Source organism: Solanum stenotomum, chromosome 11, assembly GCF_019186545.1.
Source record: "Solanum stenotomum isolate F172 chromosome 11, ASM1918654v1, whole genome shotgun sequence".
NCBI lineage: Eukaryota > Viridiplantae > Streptophyta > Magnoliopsida > Solanales > Solanaceae > Solanum > Solanum stenotomum.
In genome coordinates, this window is record NC_064292.1 from 43,265,483 (window position 1) to 43,282,527 (window position 17,045).

Genomic DNA, 17,045 nt, shown 5'->3' on the forward strand with positions numbered 1-17,045 from the left:
CATATGATGAACAACTGACAAGCTAGGTGACAAGTCAAACTTATAAGCCACCTTTCCCACTCGACTCAAAATCTCAAAAGGGTAGTTGAATCTAAGGCTAAGCGTCCCCTTCTTCCCAAACCTCATCACACCCTTCATTGGTAACACTCAAAGCCAAATCAAGCTCAGGACCTCTGAAAATTCAACCAAGATCTCTCCTATGCCAAAAATCATTCCTTGAATCCAACAAAACTATCGAAAATCCGATTCGAGCATCCAAACCCTAAATATTGACCAAAGTCAAACCAAATGCTAAAATTTCACAAATTTCCAATTTAGGACCTTAGATCCACGAAAAGACTCCGAATTTGAAATCGATAACTCTTGTGGAACCAATTTACATATTTTAGAACTAATGGAATCGACAAAACTCTATTCCGAGACTCGAAACTCTAAAAGACATCAAAAACCACTTTTTAACAACTTAGCCTTTCAAAACTCTAAAATTTTTATAATTCACAACTTTTCACTCAAAACTCAAAACCAAATTCAAAATTCATTCAGAAATGACTCGGGATCAATATCGGGAGTGGTATAACTATAATTTTATGAAAAATCCAAAAATGTCCTTCTGGGTCATTACATAAAAATTAAGAGTATTAATTATGAGAAAATTTATGTATTATTTTATATAGATATTAATGATGTATAGAATTACTATTCATGTATTAGTTATTTCATATTCTCTTTTGTATAAAATAAATACATACATTACATCATAATTTATACGTATATTAGGTATTATACATGAACAATTTATCTCTTAACCAGCCATCAAACATGGTATAAGTAGCAAAATAAATTAAAATTTGCATAACTCACCTTCAAACTAACTACCAAACAATCCCTCCCATGTTAAAAAAAATAAATTATTTATTATGTAGATAACTAAATCACTTAGGAGTCGTTTGGTAGAGTGTATTAGGAAATATAATGCATGCATTAGGTGTGTGTATTAGTACCTTGTTTGGTACACTTTTTCTTACCATGTATAACTAATGCTTGCATTAGTTATACACTCCATTGTGTATTAAGTTGTGTATTACTAATACCAAGNTAACTATAATTTTATGAAAAATCCAAAAATGTCCTTCTGGGTCATTACATAAAAATTAAGAGTATTAATTATGAGAAAATTTATGTATTATTTTATATAGATATTAATGATGTATAGAATTACTATTCATGTATTAGTTATTTCATATTCTCTTTTGTATAAAATAAATACATACATTACATCATAATTTATACGTATATTAGGTATTATACATGAACAATTTATCTCTTAACCAGCCATCAAACATGGTATAAGTAGCAAAAAAAAATTAAAATTTGCATAACTCACCTTCAAACTAACTATCAAACAATCCCTCCCATGTTAAAAAAAAAACTTATTTATTATGTAGATAACTAAATCACTTAGGAGTCATTTGGTAGAGTGTATTAGGAAATATAATGCATGCATTAGGTGTGTGTATTATTAGTACCTTGTTTGGTACACTTTTTCTTGCCAAGTATAACTAATTCTTGCATTAGTTATACACTCCATTGTGTATTAAGTTGTGTATTACTAATACCAAGTAATTCTAGGTATTAGTAATACATAGCATTTAACACTTGCATTAAGATTAAATAATTACAAAACTACCCTCATAGCCTTTTTAAAACATTTCCTAACATTTTCTCTTTTTTTCATTTTCTTTCTTTGTCATATGTTTTTGTTTTTATTTTTATTTTTATTTGTTTTCAATGTCTTTTAATTTGTTGGTGTCTTAATAGACTTTATTGCCTCTTAAATATCTTTTTTTTTTAAAAATAATAATCTAATTTTAATATAATTTAATAAAAAAATTTACTATTGTGGCGATTGATTTGATAAAAAAATTCTTTGCCAACTTTTTACAAATTTTTTTTTACTCAAATAGTACAACTATTTAGTATTATTTTTGAAAAGAAGAAGAAGAAGATGAGTTAACGATGTTTTAGCAAAGAACTTTGTTGCAAGGGAGTGTAAAAATAAATAAAGTGTGAAGGATATTTTTGTAAACATATATTTTTAAATAGAAATTTTGCAAGATTTGTTATTTCTAATACATCAAATCAAACAGTGTATAAGAAATAATGCTTGCATAACTAATGCAAACATTACTAATACAAACACTACTAATGCAAGCATTACTAACACACCCATTTTGCATTATTTTTATACACTCTACCAAATGACCCCTTAAAAGTATGTCTTTTATATTTCAATTTGTTTATCCATTTTCTTTTGATTATCCGTTTAAAAAAAAAGGCACCTATCTCTTTTTATCAACTCCTTAATTTTGACTTTTTGGACGGCATATTTAAGCATATAAAATAAAAGTATATTTTGATACTTTAAATATATTTTTAATTTTAATTTTATTTAAGACTACGAGATTTAAATAACCGCAGTTCATAAATATTTGATTTTAATAGTACATCCAAGGGAAATTCAAATTTCTGAACGGGAAAACCAATTTCAAATGGTGGTTTCGTTATGTTTTTCTCCGGCGACGTCCTCGGCGATTGCCTCCCGCCGACATCATATTCTATATCTGATGCTTGTATTCAGTTGACAGAAAGCCCTAAATCCTTTTCGCAATGTGAAGTGTCAAAATAATAACTGTGAATTTGCTCACAACAAGTTAAGATTCATTACTATTTGCTATATTAATTCTCAATCTCAATGTTGTAATTACATTATCTAACTTTATTAGTTTCAATTGTTGTGTAGAAGAAAAGCTTAGCCAGATTCCTTTGTTTCAGATTATGTTTTTGTTTTCAGATTGAAAGAAGCAATGATGAAACCCCCTTCGGCATCTGGTTCACTGAAGAACCCAGTGAAGTTCAGACTGTAACCGTCTTGTTCATCTTTCTCTTCGTTTCAATTTTAATATGCATACATATATGTGATGGTATAAGAAATTATTTGTTCCTAATGTTTAACAAAAGTTATATCTATATTACAGGCCAACAACCGAGAATCTTGTACCTATCCGTCTCGACATCGAAATTGATGGTAAAAGATTTAAAGATGCTTTTACTTGGAACGCAAGTGGTAAGCTTTTATCTGTTTGGTTCTTAACATTTATATAATACAGCAAATGATTTCATGCTCCTGCATTGTACCCTACTAAGCAGTTAGCTGTTTTCTTGCAACCATTATTTGATGCTTTTAGTTAGTTCCCGATCAAGGTTCAAATCTTTTATTCTAAATGCTGAATGTTACCACAACTCACTTGTACTGGACTACTGTCCAAATGAAAATTTTGGTTTCTAATAACAATGATAAGAAATAATTAATGAGCAAATTTTGTGAACAAGTTGGGTAAACATGCTAGTTCCAGGTAAGGGATACAAAACAAGTGACTTTTTCATTTGGGAGGTTCTATGATATTGAAGGCAATATCTGGAAAATAGTTGGCGAACAATGGAATTCGGGTCTATGGCTTTTTATTTTTATTTTTAGACACTAATAACTATTTCCAGGTGACTTTACAGTGCTCTGAAGACTTCACAGGAAAAGTTAGCAACCTAAGGGATGCTCTGGTGTGTTAAAAATTAAAAATTGGATCTAGGGTGCTTGATCCTTGAAAATGGCTTTATAACTGATGACCTTTGCTGAGTGCTATCTTGAAAAACCAAGAGTAATGTTATAGGGCTTATGTTCTGGCAAAAGATAGCTTGAAACCTCTGCAAACTCTGATACAAAGCCATAGATATATTGTCTATATTGCTTTTTCCGATGTGATGCTTCGTATACAAAGCCATAGATATATTGTCTATATAGTGAATGGTTCTGTTGATCACTTTTAGAGAAGGAAAAATTGTAGTTTACTTAATATCACCTTGAACTGACCAAGCTGCTGCCCCTCTTTGAACTTCTTAATTACAGATCCCGACTCAGAAGTGGTGGTGTTTGCGAGGAGAACTGTGAAGGATTTGAAATTTCCTACTGCTTTTGTCACTCAGATTGCTCAATCCATCCAGGTAATTTATAAGAAGTCTTAAATCGGAACATGTTATATGCACCATTCCGTCATCTTTCTTCCTGCTTAATAGGATAATTGGCGATTGAATTTTTTTTTTGTGTGTGTGTGGGGGGGGGGGGGGGGGGGGGGGGGGGGGGGGGGTCTGTGGGGAGTGGTGGTGGTGGTGATTAGATCTATAATGCGAGTTGTTACTTCATTTCTACTCTTGTCCTTGCTGGTTCAAATCAACCAGCCTTCTTATAAGTCTTGTTGCCTCTGGCCTGAGCTTTTGTCTTTTTTTTGAGATCACTGATAGTGTCTGTTCTGGAATGCTCTTCGTTTCTTCTTAGAATTTATTTTATACATGCTGAAATCAAGATTCTCCTTCCTCTCCCCACATGCACAAATTTTGACAATCTTCAATTCTTCATTCTTCAGTATCAACAAGCAATTTCTAGTCCAAATAATGTCATCACCTTCCTGAGAGATTCTCCTGCATAGAGCCTTTTAAAAAAAAGAGATTTTCTTGTATTGAGAGAACCCTAGGTGATTCTTTCTATCTGCCTAAGCCTTTGTCGATAGAGATACCGGCACCTGTGCTGGTGTGAGGTAATAGGTACCGACGGAATAGTAAGGCGCGCTCGAGCTCGCCTGGACAACATTGTCATGAAAAAGATCATATTTTGTAGTTGATATTCTTATCCAAAATCTAAAATCCATCACATTGTATACATAACATCGTGAACCTTGAAAATTGTGAAAAGACCTAGAGCCTCTATTGCTAGACATGAAGGAATCTGACTTTTAGTGATGACGTCCATGAAGGGAAACATGTTGCGTTGCTGGGAAGGCAATGTCATTTTGATGGGAACCAACATATACAGATCTATCATTGTTGTCAAACTGGTGCCATTTGATAATTCACCAAATGTGCGCAAGGGCAGAGAGCATATAAGTATGGAGAAAAACTCAACTGCTCATTTCTGTAACTTCAAAGTCATATGGAGGATTTTATTTTTTTTCAATTATTTGGATTTCCTTTTAGAGGCAGGAAATCTTATTCCTCCCTTTGAGATGTTTGTAAGTTGCTGTAGAAGAAGCTAATCTTGATCCGATTTACAAAGAGAATAAGGAGAATCTCCGGACTCCGATATTGAGATCATGATGCATGCATTTTTGGAAAGGGCTGATAATTTGAGATGCATCAATGTTGTTGGATTAATCCTAAACAAAAATTGATGAAAGTGATTGAGAGCCTAGCAAGCCTGCTTCACAGTAGGCCAAACATTTTTGTATAAAAAGCCAGATTGAAATTGTCAGAGTCCTGGAACCTTGATTTATACGCGTAGCCTCATTCGTTGGGAAGCCCGGGAGGGCATTGAAGCGATCTACTTGCTTCCTCTGGTAGTGCTATGAAATACTTGATAGACACTCAAAATTTCCTATGTGATCACTTCTCTCCTTTAATTACATTGCTAATCACTCTCAACTTATCTATGTTACTGTACCTATTCTTTTTTTAGAGTCTGGAACTTTGATTATATGCTCATTCTCCTTCTTTTGGAAAAGGCATTCAAATTGATCTCCTTCTTACTCTAGTAGTTTTATGACATGCTTGATAGACACTCAAAATTCCCTATGTGATCACTTCTCTCCTTTAATTACACTTCTAATCACTCTCAACGTATCTATGTTACTGTACCTATTCTTTTTTTAGAGTCTGGAACTTTGATTATAGGCTCATTCTCCTTCTTTGGAAAAGGCATTTGAATTGATCTCCTTCTTACTCTAGTAGTACTATGAAGTACTTTATAGACACTCAAAATTTCCTATGTGACCACTTCTGGCTCCTAAATTACATTGCTAATCACTTCTAATCCATAGAAGGAGAACTGGGGCTCACCAATGCTGGAAGTAATGGCTGCTACTGGTTCGTCTCCATAGCCAACTTTAAATCTGTAAAACATGATAGTGAGGGTGAGTCTACCATTCCAGTGAGTAAATAGCCATCCATAACTGTTGGTACAAGAAAAAAAATGAAACAAAAAGAAAGGTAGTGGCCACTGTTGTATCTGATTATGCATATTCCTAAACTTAAATTGAATGTGACGATGTAATGATCAGCTTGATGTCATATTGGCCTTTTTTCGATTATAAATATTTGGTTTGGGGAGGGGGATTGTTTTGTTTGTTCTAAGATTGGACAGACCCTATCACAGCACTTTGTGAGGGAATATAGGCTTTTATCCAGTTTCACTTTGATCTATTAGTGTTTCTTGAATGAAAGTTTACAAGTTCAATTCTTGTAGCATTTTGATGCAATCTATTCTTCACTTTCACAGCATTACTTGAGTGCCCATGTAATGCTTGACTTTACCAATGCATTTGAGCTAATTCGTATGAAAAATGTGTAGCTAATTGTTGAGTAACTGGCGGTTGACTTCCTTATTCAGGTCAAACACCATTATTCAGTTGTTCACCCTTCCCTCCCTAGTTCTTTTGTATGCAGTCCAGTGGAGTTACCCACAAACCACAACTTGTGGCCAGAAGTACTCTACAACATCAATGTATGGAATAAAACCATCAAATTCCTTCCAAATTCTTAAACTAAGTACATATATCTCAACCTTAGGCGGCACCAAGTACCCACCATCACCACGAGCATAGGTCATCCTTAGTCTTCACAACCTTGTAATCTCTCGTTTTAATTGCAAAGCCAAATCCAAAGAAAGACATATAAGTCCCTAAGTTGTCACAACAAAGAGGAGGCTTTGGGAGGGTGAGACATCTGCCTACCATAGAAACGCAGTTCATAGGGAAGAACAAGGTGTTCACACACGTGGAGATAGCCTTACATACCATAGTGATGAAACTGAATGAAGAACCTTGGAAGATGAACCCTAGCCTTGGTGTTTCTTGATGTTCTTGAGTGTAGCAATTTAGGACTAAATGAGAGGGTTTAATTATGAAAACTGATTTCCTACACGTTTAGGGCCATTTAGATAACTCGCCAAAGGTTTTTAGGACAAAAATACCCCCCCCCCCAATTTTGGCCCAGGTTTGCGTTGGCTTCATGTCACGGAGTTGGAAGACAAAATTTTACTCAAGTGGATAGTGAGGTCCGCTTCCTTTCCGTGATGCGGACCTGATAACGGACTTGTTAGTCAGGTTGCAGTGTCTCTAGTAAATCAGCCACAACTTTTTACTCCGGACTTCGATTGACGAACGGTTGGTGGCGTTGAAAAGAAGACTCGTAAACCTTTAATATGATAGGGCATGGTCTAATGGATCACATAACTCTTTATAATCTGAGAGATATTGTCATTTCAAGTTGACCCTTATATTAACTCATGAAAAACTTAGCTGATAGAAATGCTTTGAACTTGACTTGGTGTCAGAGGTCCCTGATGACCCTAAACCACATTTGATACACTTCCCATACATAGGAATGAACCTTAACACACATGTACAAGTAGGATATCACATGGTTTAATTTGATACGTTCACGACGAATGGTTTGAATCCTTAGCATAGAATTTGTGAGGGTGTTACAATCTCTCTCTCTTAGGATCATTCTTCCTTTAATGATGGTCAAGCTAGGGTAACCAACTTAAGCTAACTTATATGAGCTAAACTCTCCATCAAGTTCATTAACATTTGAAGGAATACACAAGGTGCAAACTTAACACATGGATTAAAACACTCAAACACAAAGTATAGGTATGAAGTCTAAAATTAGAGAATGACTCTTACCCTTTATTAACATTTGAAGGAATACACAAGGTGCAAACTTAACACATGGATTAAAACACTCAAACACAAAGTATAGGTATGGAGTCTAAAATTAGAGAATGACTCTTACTATATGTCTGACTTTTGAACTTGCCTACTAACATAGATATAACTAGTTCATACTAAGAGTTTGGAACTCAACTAGAGCACACATGGCATGAACATTCACATCAAACTACAAGGCAACAAATTGAGACATGGAGTTTCTAAGGATCAATATAGGAAGAAAGCTACTACCTCGAACGTTCTCATTGAAATGTCTCACAACATTCTGGGAAAAGAATCATGGACATGATTTGTGTGATAAATTTGAGTATGAAGCACTAGTAGGGTATGAGTATCTTAGTCAGCTAACATGGGTTCATAAAACATGAATGATATAGATTTGAACATGTCTCGCCCTCTATATGAAGTTATGTGACATGAAACATGGATACCTTGGGGATGAAATAAGAATAGGATTACTATGCCCTAAGCGATATGACTGATAACTTTTAATCTTAGCAACACTTCCCAACTATATAAGTAAATATAGGTCTAACTACTCGGTTGAGAAAACTTAGCCTACTTTGGCACCAAACAGTTACTGCAGAAGTTGGATCATGAACCTTTGATCCATTTATGAAGTTTTAGCTTGTTCTCAGTCTAAAATAACAACACAAGTACAACATAAATCACAATTGACCTAAATATTCTCAGAGTATATCCAAATCCCAAACCCTAGGCCAACCTTATGATTATTCCACCCAAACTAGGGTTTTTCCACTATTAATTCACCTATATGACCAATTCCATGGTTATATTAATAAATTATGGTAAATAAATAAAAAACAAATGTGTTATAGAAAACCCAATGTCTTACAATAATAAATCCACATAAACCTAGATTTCCTCACCTTAGGATGAATCCAAACCCTCCCCTAGGACCACAATTACCTTCTCTGAGGCCTAGGAATCGAATTACAAAAGTAGTGGATCAGATTGCTCACCTTTACGAAAATTCATGATGAAAATCTGCTGAAATTTGCACAAAGTCACACTTTCTCTTCTCCAAAAATGAAATCAGAATAATGAGCGATTTTTAAGACTTTTTCTACATTAATTCATGAGTGACCCCGTTGCAGCAGCCCAATTGAGCCCCCAATCCCGCTATAACGGCCTAGACCGACCACTTTTTTCCTCCGCTATGGCGGCATAAAACCCACTATAGCGGCTTGCACGGGATAGAACCTCAAAATAGCATATTTTGCAACACACTTCAAATTCCGACGTAGTTAAACCGACCTCTTCACGCCAAGTTAAAAATTGGGAGTTCTGCTTATCCGAATTCGATTTCGAAAAGCCTTACAGACTCGTTATCTTAGCTAATAGAAAACCGATTTAAGTTTAGACATTTTACCTCATCTATTTTCGGATTGCCCTAGACCTCACCTTGCTCAGATTTCGTCTGAGACTAGCCTTGCCCAAAATTTTCAACTTACTACTTCAAAAGTTTTCTGGTCCAATTTTTTTCACCAATGGTTTACTCATAACGACCGGAAGGGGCTGTTACACCAGGGGCATAAAAAGAGTCATAGGGATGGCAATGGGGTGGCGTGAAGCGGGGGCGGGGCGGGTTTAGCTTAACCCGCAAAATTATTAGTCCTCCCCGCCCCGCATAGCGAATTCAATATTCTGGAACAATACAACGAACTAAATTCCAATGAGGACAATTTATTTTGGAATCTTGACAAGAAAGGAAGATTTATAGTGGGTTCAGCTTACAGAAGGTTACAAAGAGAAAACTCACATGATGGTAGTTGTCCTTGGAAGATGATCTTGAAAGTCAAGATACCTTTCAGGGCAGCATGTTTTACTTGGCTTCTACCAAATAGGTTACACTCATCCACGACAATCTAATGAAAAAAGGTTTTCAAATTTGTCCTAGTTGCTCTTTTTGTGAATGTGAAATTGAGACAATAAACCATCTCTTTCTATATTGTAGAGACTGTGAAGTTATGGAAGATTTTCTTTAACTTAAGGGGCATAAGCTGGACTATGCAAAGGAGCATAAATTTTAGCTTGTTGGAATAGAGAAGGAAATCAGTTAGGATAGAGAGAGATGGAATAGAGAGATGGAAGATTGTCTCAGCCTGCATTTTGTGGACTATATGGATGGAAAGGAACCAGAGATGTTTTGAAAACAAGAGCTACTCACTGCAAAAATTGAATTAACTGTCTGGTCCTTTTCTTTTTTTGTTGTAAACATGAATATCCTCAAAAAGAAGGGGATATTCCTAGTAATCTTGATAATTTGTGATGTAGTAGTAGTTTTCTCTTCCTTGTATTTTGGCGGCAAGTATTACTGAAATACTTCCTAAGTATTCCTTTGTTCATAATTCAAGTTACCTTTCTAAAAAGAATCGTAGTTCATAATTCTAGGGTTCATAAAATAATAATTTTCCAGAATTCATCGAGAAAACATCAAGAAACCACTAAGAAACTATTAAAAAGTCATTAAGAAACCATTAGACTTAGTTGTCAAGATAGAAACCGTTACTTTCATAATTATTCATAATTTCATGGAGGAAATCTTGAAAAACTCATGGATTAAGAGTTATCAAGAAATTGAAACACTTTCATGGAGAGTTCTCAAGCTTTCATGAAGACTCAAGAACAATTCAAGAAAGTGGGGTTTGAAACCATAGAAATGTAGTTCATGGGGAAGAACAAGGTGTTCCTACTCGTGAAGATAACTTTACATATCTTAGTGATGAAATTTGATGAAGAACCTTGGAAGATGAACCCTGGCCTTAGTGTTTCTCTTGAAGTTCTTGAGCATAGGAATTTAGGATTGAATGAGAGGGTTTAATTATGAAAACTGATTTCCTACATGCTTAGGGACATTTGGATAACTCCCCAAAGGTTTTTAGGACAAAAATACCCCCTACAAATAAAAAAGAAACGGCGAATCTTGGCCTAGGTCCTTGTTGGCTCTGTGTCACGGAGCTGGAAGATGAAGTTTTACTCAAGTGGACAATGAGGTCCTCTTCCTCTGTGTGATGCAGACTTGATAGTGGACTTGTTAGCCAGATTGGATCATCTTTGGTAAATCAGTCGTAACCTTTTACTCTGGACTCTGATTGACAAACGATCAATGACGTTGGAAAGAACACTAGTAGACTTTTAATTTGATAGGTCATGGGTCATCTAACTCATTATAATCCGAAAGATATGGTTGTTTGAAATTAACCCTTATATTAACTCATGCAAAATAAACTTAGCTAATAAAATACTTTGAACTTGACTTGGTATTAGAGGTCCCTTATGACCCTAAACCACATCCGATACACTTCTCGCACATAGGAATGAACCTTAACACACATGTACAAGTAGGATATCCCAGTTCAATTTGATACACTCACGACGAATGGTTTCCTTAACATAGAATTTGCGAGGTGTTACATATGCGTAATGAGTTGAGGTCTTTCCTCGTAGGGAGAAGCTATCTTTGCCATTTTGGTTTCATAAATAAATTATCAATACATTTTGATTAATATATATTCAAGATATTTAAAATTGTTCATAAAAAATATTATATATATATATATAGAAGTTGTCGGTTCGGTTATTTCTTTGGGTTTTTTTTGTACACAACCAAAACAAATGTTATCAATTTTTAAAAATGTAAAACCAAACCAAACCCAAATAAAATCGGTTTATTTAATTGGTTTGGATGATTAAGAACATATACAATAGAGCCAAGACTCGAGTGGGGACAATGGCAGGAGACTCGGAACACTTTTGAGCCGAGATGGTTTGCATAGGGATCAACTCTTAGCCCGTTATTATCTGCCTTGGTGATAGATGAACTGACGCGGCATATTCAGGGTGAAGTGTCATGTTATATGTTATTTATAGATGATATAGTATTGATTGATGAGACACACGACTAAGTTAATGATAGGACGGATGTTTGGAGATAGACTCCGCAGTTTAAAGGGTTCAGGTTGAACATGACTAAGACAGAGTACTTGGAGTGCAAATTGAGTGACGTAACTCCCTAGGCAGATCTGGATAAAAGACCAAAAGGCTGTTCATAAGATGTTAACGTAAGTCTTTTGTCTATTATAGAATAGTATAATTTAGAGAAACCTCAACAAGTATTCTGGTTGTTTTATGTTCACTGATCTTTAAAAATATCCTTTATGTCTGCATTTGGTGGTCTATATGGATGGAGAGGAACCAGAGATGTTTTAAAAACAAGAGCTGCTCTATGCAGAATTTGAAGTTGAATTGCATGGTTCTTTTCTTTTTTTGGTGTAAACATGAATATCCTCAAGATGCAGAGGATATTCCTAGTATTTTAGAGTTCTTATGACCTCCATAGGAGTTCTTTTCCCTTTGCAACTTTTGGATGTAAGTATTACTAAAATACTCCTTATGTATTCTTTTGTTTATAGTACAAGTTACCTTTCTCAAAAAAATAAATCCTTTATGTCTGTTATTCCTTTTTCTGGATAAAAACTTGGTATTGCTCTAGTGTTTGCCGACCTCTGTTGCAAAAGGACTGCTTAGGGTACATGCTTCTTTTTCTGTTGTTTCCTGTAACTTAAGTCTTATTGGTTTCTCCTTTTCCAATTTTGTAGTCACAATTGATAGAATTTCGGTCATACGAAGGACAAGATATGCACACTGGCGAGAAAGTTGTTCCTATCAAGGTTTGTCACATTTGTTTTTGTTGATATTGATGACATTACGTTGAAAGATTATTCATCCCAAAAAAAAATTCACTGTGAAAGAGACATATCTTACTTACTTTGGTGGTCTCAACTGCCGAGGGTTCATCATTTGAATTAGGTACTTGTATTTATCTATTTCCCTTTCTTTTCCGGGCTCATCCAGCTTGATCTCCGAGTAAATCACACAGTTATAAAGGACCAGTTTTTCTGGGTAAGTTGTTGGATGTCTCATTCTTCAATCTTCATCTATCTTGCTTTGGTAAGAACTGTGATCAAATTAGCAACTACTCTGCCTCATTTGTTGCTAATACAAAGAGAAATAAAATAATTTCAGGACATGAACAATTTTGAGGGTGATCCTGAAGAATTTGCACGGACATTTTGTGAAGATATGAAAATTGAAGACCCAGAAGTTGGAGTAAGCTCTATTTATTTCCTTTCGTTGGTTGAGAATAAAAATAGTGTTTGTGTTTCCATCCCATAAAATTATCATTTGTTATTGCATATTCGTTGTAAGTTTGATGTTCATCATACTGATATACTTATAAGTTATGGGGTGATGAAGGTAAAGGGGGTGCCCTTCTATACTTCGTTTTCTTCCCATCTCTGTTTGATTGTTTTTTGGGGTTAACTAGAGTGTATATCAGCCAGCCGGAGACAATTGTGGCACCAAAAATTTAGTCCTGTGCTCTCAAGATTCAACATTCAAATTCCATGATACTTCCACATCTCTGATGCGAAACTGAATATTTTGGGTTTAATATTTGCAACTTGTGCAGATAAAATTAATCTACCTCCTATTTTGCTACAATTAGGAAGATCTTTCTGTAATTTGTAAATGGGGGAGGATTGGTGAAGGGGAATCATAGAATTAAAATTCCATTAGGTCTCATTTCTTGATAGTCTCATGAGGGATATTCTAGCAAAATGCACAGTTCCTTAATCAAGAAAGTGACCTAGTTTTCTTCAATGCTGAATTTATTTGACAAAATATGCTGTCAAATAATTTCAACTTTCTTAGACCATTGACAGAGTATGAGAATATGAGGAATTTAGTAACTTGGTTTTAGAGAAGAAAATAGTTATGTTTGGTGTCAAGTGGGTAATACCTCCCAGTGTTAAGAGCATATTGATGACATGGCAACATAAAAAAATGATAAGAGTACACAATCTGTTGGGAGAACAATCCCTCTTTGTTTTTTATGGACAATATGACTGGAAAGAAATAGGGTCTGGTTTGAAGGGGAAAGACAACATATATCCAGGACTAAGAATAGATGTCCTGTAAATATGTATTCATGGTGTACAAGGAGTATTAAGTAAAATATGGAGCAATACATGGAATTCTTAGAAGGAGATAGGAGATATGTGGCTGAATGTTGGTGATAGATGCTGTTTTTTTGTAATGTGTACCATCATGGTTCCTTTTCTCAATCAAATCTTACCTTATCAAAAAGATATTGGGAAGGTAATGAATAATGTAGGATAATAGGTCTTTAACCTAAAAATATAGACAACATATTGGGCTTTGCTCAAAAGAGTACTCTAGAGATCGTGTTCCACACAGGAAACAATTACTATTGTTATGTTTTTACAATGTTCTTGTCTTGTAATTGCTATATTTCATCCTTTCTTTCCCCCAGTCTCTTTTTTGTTGTACTGGTCTTAGGAAAAGATTGCTTATCTTGACACAACTGTGAGAAGCCAATGTTGAGCGATTTGCCTTGAACTTACTTACTTTTTATATTGTCAGAGTTTAATAGCCCCGTGATTGGAATTGGACGAACAAACACATACAATTAAGAGCTTTCATTACAATTACAGCAGAAAGATATTGGGCTGTAAATTGAAATAGCAAAATCATAAAGATAAGTTGCTTGGACTCTCCAAAAATGTTGCCACATCCATGTCGGATCCTTCAAAAATACACTATTTTTGGAGGATCCGACATGCACCCACATTTTTGAAGAGTCAGAGCAACATAGTCTTAAAGGGTAATCATGCATTAGGGATATTAAAACCTCTCGATATTGTAGGCCTTTGTATTTATGTGTTAAAAAATCTATATATATGTTCATGTATAAGTAAACTCTGGACATATAAGAGTTCCATATTGAATCTCATTAGATAAAGGATCTTTTGTATCGTGGTAACCTGCTCCAGTCCCCTTAGGAAACTTTCATTATTGGGTTAACCATAGAGAGGGAGGGCAGAGCTTTTGATTATTTCATGTTGTCAAAGAGTTGAATAATTGGTTTCTAATGTTGTCAAAGATTTGAACAATGAAAATAGATAGTGAGTGCCTGATTCTTACTTAGCTCAAATGAGATTTTGTCCCAACATTATCCCATCAAGAGACAATTTTTTCTGTAGTGTAGCTTCTTGGAATGCACTAAATTGTAGTTGTGTTACTTTCTCACTTTTTACTCCTAGAAAACAATCTTGGGTAGTTACTTTCTTTAATACCCAGTGTTTTACTTGCATCCTAAACAATCTGTTCAACTATGTGAGACTGTCATTTTTCAGTATCCTTTTTATTTTAAAAAACTGGGTATGCTTTCTTCTTGATAGTTGACACCTTTTTTTGCAGCCTGCAATTGCCATAGCAATTAGAGAACAACTTTATGAGGTGAGAATATATCATTCATTTTGTTTCTACCTGGATTTCTACTATGTGTTCATAGTTGAAAGCCAGCCACTTCAAGGTCTTTTGAGTATTTTTGGCATTTAACTTTTCAGATTGCAAAGCAAGGTGTTACATCCGTGAGAGAAAGCAGGACAAATAAGAAAGGACGCAGAGGAATGGAACATCTCTCGGCCAGGTTAGTGTCATTGAGCTATGCTGTTTATGTTGATCTTTGGTCAATCAAATCACAGACACATTATCCTCGGTACATCTCTTTCCTCATAATTATCTTTTTGACAGTAAAGTAGGTTCGCCTGCACTGGACCTGGGGAAGCTATTCGACCCTGATGGAAGTATCCAACGGTACCACTCTTGCTTTTTCTTAATATTCTCTCACTGAATAAAAAATGAATGTCAAATCGAAATGAGGATTCTTTTCCATATGTATTTCAATACAATCGTATCTCATCAGCACATCCAGTTTTGGAATTCATTCATTTCAAATGTGACTCATCTCAGGGGAAAGAGTGAATGTGATGCATTTGAACCAATTGTCAGTCACCTGTCAAATGAAGAGGTGGATGCCCTCGAGGCTAGAGAAGAGAGGCTTCCTCGGTGATGCAGACAGTGTCTGTTGGAATGGCTATCAGCAGTTTAAATGAGAAATTGTTTTTAAGTTTTAGAATGATGAAATGAAACTAGTTCCTAGTAAAAGTATAACCAAAATCTAGTGTTTTAGATAATGTTCAGTTTTTTGCAGTGATCTGGAGATCACAGTTACTTCTGTTTGTCAAAAGAAAATATGGAACAGTACTTCTGTGCTAATTTATTAGTACCTGTTTCTCTACTTCTATGGATTTTTTGGATTACAAAAGGTTGAAACAAATTTGTTGATGGACTGGGACACCTGCGTGCTGTACCGTCAATGAGTTTGCGAGTTCATTGAAGAAGAACTTTCAACAACTATTGATCTATATTTATTTTTAAATGCAGGTACCCCAAATATCATTTTTCACTCATGCTTATTTTCAATGATGATGATTGAGTTGTTTCAATCAATATCGACTTTCCATTATTACATATTTTAACTCATACTTATTTTGAAAAGTGATTTTTGAAAAAGTATTTTGGAGAATAATAATTTGTGTTTGGCTAATTAATCAATTTGAAAAATATTTTGATAAAAAAAATTTCTGCAGTAACTAGTTGTCTTAGCTAAGAGTCTAAGGGGTCGTTTGGTACAAACATTGATAACACAGGGATTAGTAATGCATAGATTAGTTTTTGTCAAGTGTTTGGTTCATTGCTTCCCACTTAATTTTGTGTTTGATTTAAAACTCTACAAAAAAATTCTTTCCTATTATACCCTTGTGTTATTATGAGTAGAACCGTCAAAAAGGGCTTAGCCCATGGGGCCAGTCCGACCAAACCTGTTATTGGGGTAGGGTTGGGATAGAATTTTACAAGCCCGTTTAAAACCGGGGCTTATAAGCCCAACCCTTTTAGGCCCTTAGCCCTTGAGGCTTGATCGGGGTCGGCTCATGGGCCAAATTATTTAATTTTAATTAAAATAAATATTAAAAAAATAAGAATAAAAAACTAGAAAACCTAAATAAGTGTTTGTGGAGTTTTTCTAAGGAGCTTACCTCATGAATTTCTTTATTATTTAGTTTTGAATATAAGACTTGGATAGTAAACACTATTTATATTATATATGATAGAATGTTTTATGGCCTGAACAATTAATTAGTTTCTTGATTTCATTTAACAAAATACTTTAAGTAATTATGTATTGCTAACTAAAGTTTTAGTCAGAAGTGTTCTTTAGTTTACTAGTTTGTTTTTAAGATATTATTTACTTAAGAGATT

At 34.7% G+C, this 17,045-nt stretch overlaps 2 protein-coding genes and 1 pseudogene across 5 annotated transcripts in view; 1 reads left to right on the forward strand and 2 right to left on the reverse strand.

Annotated features, from left to right (window-relative positions):
- LOC125845036 (E3 ubiquitin-protein ligase BRE1-like 1) overlaps nt 1–17,045 on the reverse strand; it is a 187,823-nt gene that overhangs the window by 74,516 nt on the left and 96,262 nt on the right. The window lies entirely within an intron of this gene.
- Nucleotides 2,539–16,091, forward strand: LOC125845039 (chromatin structure-remodeling complex protein BSH-like). 3 transcript variants are annotated; one of them, XM_049524436.1, is made up of 11 exons: nt 2,539–2,710; nt 2,833–2,920; nt 3,036–3,124; nt 3,962–4,056; nt 12,458–12,529; nt 12,714–12,761; nt 12,885–12,968; nt 15,141–15,179; nt 15,290–15,372; nt 15,477–15,539; nt 15,696–16,086. In XM_049524436.1, exons 2-11 carry the CDS (start codon nt 2,865–2,867, stop codon nt 15,793–15,795), a joined length of 729 nt encoding a protein of 242 aa, XP_049380393.1. In that variant the 5' UTR covers nt 2,539–2,710; nt 2,833–2,864; the 3' UTR covers nt 15,796–16,086. The 3 variants fall into 3 exon arrangements, with proteins under 3 accessions (XP_049380393.1, XP_049380391.1, XP_049380394.1); XM_049524434.1 differs by having other exon boundaries at nt 2,852–2,920; XM_049524437.1 differs by lacking the exon at nt 12,714–12,761 and having other exon boundaries at nt 2,852–2,920; nt 15,696–16,091.
- LOC125845045 (uncharacterized) overlaps nt 15,967–17,045 on the reverse strand; it is a 4,529-nt pseudogene continuing 3,450 nt past the window's right edge.

Excerpts from the sequence above, each read along its gene's own strand:
- LOC125845039 (XM_049524436.1), top strand. The coding sequence starts at position 2,865 with ATGATGAAACCCCCTTCGGCATCTGGTTCACTGAAGAACCCAGTGAAG. Across the intron at positions 2,921-3,035 it reads AACCCAGTGAAGTTCAGACT|GCCAACAACCGAGAATCTTG; the intron begins GTAACCGTCTTG and ends TCTATATTACAG. Across the intron at positions 3,125-3,961 it reads TTTTACTTGGAACGCAAGTG|ATCCCGACTCAGAAGTGGTG; the intron begins GTAAGCTTTTAT and ends TCTTAATTACAG.